We start from the raw sequence: 5,040 nt of genomic DNA, 5'->3' as shown, positions 1-5,040 counted from the left end.
AAAAAATCCAAAGACAAGCTTATCTTTAATCGCTTTAATGGAATTAGATAAACCATAACAACATTATTACCATCTACTTACCAAAAGCCAATTTATCTATTACATGCACTTTGCACTTGGTCAGGTGCACGCGACGGGCGCGCGATGCGCACGCGGTTACCCCGGGGTGCCGTTACCCCCGGGTGACCCCGACATGGGAACGAGCTACCCTTCATGACTTAGTGACCCCTGATAACAATCGCATTGTTACAGTTCAACACATGTTGTATTTACCCACGGCTCGTGGTCGGCACGTGGACACTCTTCAAAATCAATGTATCTATTGTTAGTCTATGATTAGGATTGTGGATACATATTTGCATACAATGTTATTTATGAGAGCTTTTATAAATTTAGGGGGGGGGGGAGATATTAGGCAGTAGGATCTATGTAGATAAAAAAATTGCAAAACACAGTTCATTTTCTCAATTTGTAATAAGTTGGAAATACGTGATATAAAATCATTATAACTTATTTTTATTACGACGTCGATGGCAAACAAGCATATGGCCCACCTGATGGTAAGCAGTTTGCAACTAACAAAGTTATGTTCGCTTTACTAATAATTCCAATGATAGGTAGATACAGCAAGTGACTACTAATGCATCACCAATGTTGAAAAATATTTATTTTGTTAATGCATATTATTTGTGTAAGTGGATGGTTAAGTAACTCTTTATGTTACTCATCATTGCTATTACAGTATAGACCCCTTGGACTTTATGAAAACGTATCGAATAAACCACTTAACTCACCCACACACACAAGGGAGCTTTTCACGTACAAGGAGCTTTTGTGTCGGGGGCGGCGCGCTGGGTATAAAAGGCCGGCCGGCCCGAGCAGCCCCACATTCCCGCCTGTGATCTCACTTGCGACACACGCTCTACCTTGCTATCCCAATCTCTCAACATGTCTTACTACGCCAACAACGAATACATCATCGCCACTAACAACTCGATGAACGAGAACAAATACAACAGCGAAAAGATGAAGAACAGCGGCTTCAAAGCGCTACTGAAGCCGTTAATGAAGATCATTAAGAAAACGACCAAACGCAGCGTTCCCGCCAAAACCGTCGAGACCAGTTTTGAAACCGACGAGAACGCCAGCAACGAGGCATTGGAGCGCAAGATCTATCAAGAGATGGAGACTTGCCAGCCTGGCGCTGCCTTCCTGGTGTACAACGAGGATTCCACCTGCGACCTCATCCCCGTCGCCCGCGACGACTTCTACATCCCAGTCCACTTCGCCCGCACCGAAGCCGGCACCTTCTTCTGGACCACCGTCACCAAGACCGAAGCTGACTTCGCAGCCGCCCACTGCTACACCGAATGCCAGACCCCCGAGCAGCAGTACCCAGTCTTCCAAGACCGCTGGGTGCAAGCCTAAAGTCGACAACACTCGACAATCAGTGTCTTCCGTGAAACCAGTGCTGCCGGTTTCTGCAATCGTCTGTGATGTTAGCTTTAATCTCAAAGGTGCCATATAGGATTAGGATTTAGGGTTCGGATAACTCGTGATAACTCCGAAAGCTTTAATTGTATTTTCGAATCGTGATGTGATATTTTGAAAATATTGTATAACTTAGTAGGTTAAGTGTAGGGTAATTGAAATTGTGATCTTCCTTTACTGAGCTTTAATTTAGGATGATAGGTAATTTATTTTATACGACAATGGTTCAATGTATTGACAAAAAATACACACAAGTTAAATGAATTTTATATTTTTCACTTACATCCCCATATGCCCTATAATAATAGGTACTAGAAATAAATGATAATATGATCACTGAATGGTCATAAAATATATAATAAAGTAATACAGTAGCGTGCTATTTTAACCGCAACTCAATCTTACAAGAGTCGCATCGGAGGTTGTAGCGCTGAATTCTGCCTTTGGTGGCTCGTTCCATAAGTGGTCAGACGAGATGTTGTCGGCGCGAGCCACGGTCCATACTTACCATATAAGGCAACGAATCACCATCAAAGAAAGACAGTTGAGCCAAGGCATTACAGACCTTTTTCCGAAAGCCTTAAGGTGTTCGTGGAAGGCTGTATAGTCTCGGTTAATCTGTATACCGGTCGGGAGGAGCGCGCACGTGCAGAGCCCAAGGCGGACCTCGCTACTGGGTTTTAATGGTCACTTTTTACCGCCGTAGTTTTATTTTGGACGTCAGAATGACGTGATTAAGTGGACTTTGATTGAGAGATAGAAGATATGATAGGGGCAAAAACAAGTGGCGCCTGTGGACTCCAAGTATGATTATTTGCATTAGTATACGTTACATAATGGTAGAACCCTAGGTACCTACATTATTTAGGCAAATTGAATGAAATGTACTTACCTTTTGCATTCATTAACTTCGATTTAAGGAAACAGATTTGACAAACTGTGATAGATAGGTACGTTAGGTACCTAGGGAACAAATTCATTTTTCATTCATACATAACACATTACTAAAATACTACTACATACATAAATATGTAGGTACCTACTGACTTTTATTTTATTACAAACTTTTATTTAACTCACAACGTTTGTCAGTTCGTTAGATTAGAATCTATGTATTAAAAACTCTAAATACCTACAGGATAAAGAGTACCATATATAACAATTATTAAATACCTTAATCCTTATTTACAAGTATCAAAAGACAACACTTTAACAACTTTCAAAGTTTTTGGTAAGTAGATATAGATTTTTAATTCTTTGGTTGTAAGTACATAATAAATCCTAAAAGAAAAATACATACATTCAAATTTTACTCACAGGCTATGTACCTACTTTTACGATTTCTTCAATATATAATACAAGTATGTGCTTACATATTACCATGATATACCTTACACCTATGTATGTAAATATATTCCACGAAACAGTTCCTTGGTTAATAGGTACTTACGACATAAAACAATAGACATTAGCCTCTACAAAAATATGCTACGACGCATCGGCGTAGCACGTGGGTTTTATTGTTAAGTCATTACCTTCTTAAATTTTTAAAAGCTCTTTGTTACGAAACTAGTAAGTATGTATAAACAAACTACTTATAAAAAAGGCAAGAATATGTAAATCACACACATATATACCTAGGTATTAACTTTGATAACTACCCCATCAAGCACTTTAAGCACTTTAATGTATAAATACATTAGAAAATGCACGCAAAATTAATTATGAAAATATCATGGACTGAAAAGTTTGCAATTATAAATAAATAAATACATAAATATACGAAAATTTTACACAGATCGACCTAATCCCACAGTAAGCTCAGTACCTAAGGCTTACTGTGCTCGTGGTTTTATTATAATTATAGTTATAGTTAGTCACGATAATTTGCAAACTTCTCAAGCACCCACCGCCCAACTATCTTTTTATCATACAGTAAATGCAACAGAAATTCGTTATATACACGTTCTACACTCATTTGACTCATTATGGCCGTAGGTTAGGTAACCTACCCACAGTATAAATTCTATGTTAAATAGGTAAACGTGAAAGTGCATGCAAATACAGAGGTAGTGGTAGTGCATGCAAAACGGTTACTATATAATTATTTTTAAAACCTTACATGCACACATAAAATAATAATAGATAATGAGCTGGTTCTACTTTCAGTCCACCATAATAAGAGTTCCTACCTACCTAAGCAATACCTACCCAATAGTTTGCAAAGTCCTCAGGCTACATCGGCACTTTCGTTTTGCGCAATTTAAAAAACCAACCCCCGAGCCTCGACAAGTCCCAACCTGTTACGAGAAATAACACCTCCAACAAGTCAGGACTCGTATCTCAGAAGCGTATTGTGCAACTCACTTATTCTTAAAGAATAACAAACTATTCTTATTTGGATGACAAAAGATCGATTACAATAAGCACGATAATTTATCGACACACGTGCGTGCGAAAAGCTTTCTCCCACGAAACGTGTCGTAACATGCACGTATATTTTACTAACTAGTTAATTTAATTACAACAAATGGCAGTCACGGTTTCATAATTAAACCAAACTAAAAGCGGCCGCAATAACTTTCATCCAAGCGTCAATTAATTGCGCGGTGACAGACTCTCTAGAGATATCGCATCGCAAACCCGATATGCTAATCGCCACGCTATTAAAAAGTAGCCGCGTTATACCGCTAGTCGCCCAGTCGTCATAATTACCAGAACTGCGAGATCTATAATACGTAGGTAGCGATAGCGGAGTGGTCCGGCGTAATAATACCATACGAGGCGCGCTCGAAGGACCCGTGAGAAATTTCGGCAGATGTATTCTTGACGCGGGACGACGAGTGAACGCTTATCTTTTTTTCCTTTCGAGTTTTAATAATACGGCGTTCGCTCCGGTATCGACGACGCTGCCCGTGAGTCATCTCGCGCTGAGCCTCAGGCACTATACGACTTACGTCGCAAATGTACCACCGATACAACCGACTATTTGGTTGTAAAGCACAGCATTGTTACCGCTGCACGTGTTCGATCCAAAGCCTCGGACGTATCGCTCGGGTTAGAAAGGATTTTTTGCAACCCTTATTTTCAATTCCGCAACTCTTGCAAAATTTGGGTTAATTTTTTTCGGCTTCCAATTTCAAATTCGGAATGCTTTCAAGACACGTGCATTTCAATTGTTACTTTGGAATGTTCGGAGAAATTACTGTACGTCTTACCATAAAAGGTAGCCACGTGCAGCGATTTCGAAAACTGAACAGAAGAGTCAATTATATCGGCAGGCATCGCGTAGCCGCGGCAGCTATTGAACCTGCGTAATTATGATCTATGGCTAATTGAAGATTGTGCAGCAAAGTTGATTAGTTTTCAATTACAATTAAATTGCTATTAAGGCGCTACACTCAATATGAACCCAGCAAAAGCAATTAGAAGTACATTAACGGAGTTTCTCGCAACTTAATATGTATCGAATGCAAGTACCGGTTTCCATTTTGTTATTTCTTCACATTTATAGTGTTATTTAGGGTGCCCTATAATGAATCTCCCGCA

General features: G+C 39.5%; 1 protein-coding gene across 1 annotated transcript; it reads left to right on the top strand.

Moving 5' to 3' along the window:
* The first annotated feature begins 646 nt into the window (after nt 1-646).
* LOC134797275 (enhancer of split malpha protein-like) lies at nt 647-1,703 on the top strand. Its single transcript, XM_063769503.1, has one exon. The coding sequence runs from the start codon at nt 949-951 to the stop codon at nt 1,426-1,428; it is 480 nt and encodes a 159-aa protein (XP_063625573.1). The 5' UTR covers nt 647-948; the 3' UTR covers nt 1,429-1,703.
* The last annotated feature ends 3,337 nt before the right edge of the window (nt 1,704-5,040 follow it).

Source organism: Cydia splendana, chromosome 15 (assembly GCF_910591565.1).
Source record: "Cydia splendana chromosome 15, ilCydSple1.2, whole genome shotgun sequence".
NCBI lineage: Eukaryota > Metazoa > Arthropoda > Insecta > Lepidoptera > Tortricidae > Cydia > Cydia splendana.
This window is presented reverse-complemented; position numbering and strand designations above follow the sequence as displayed.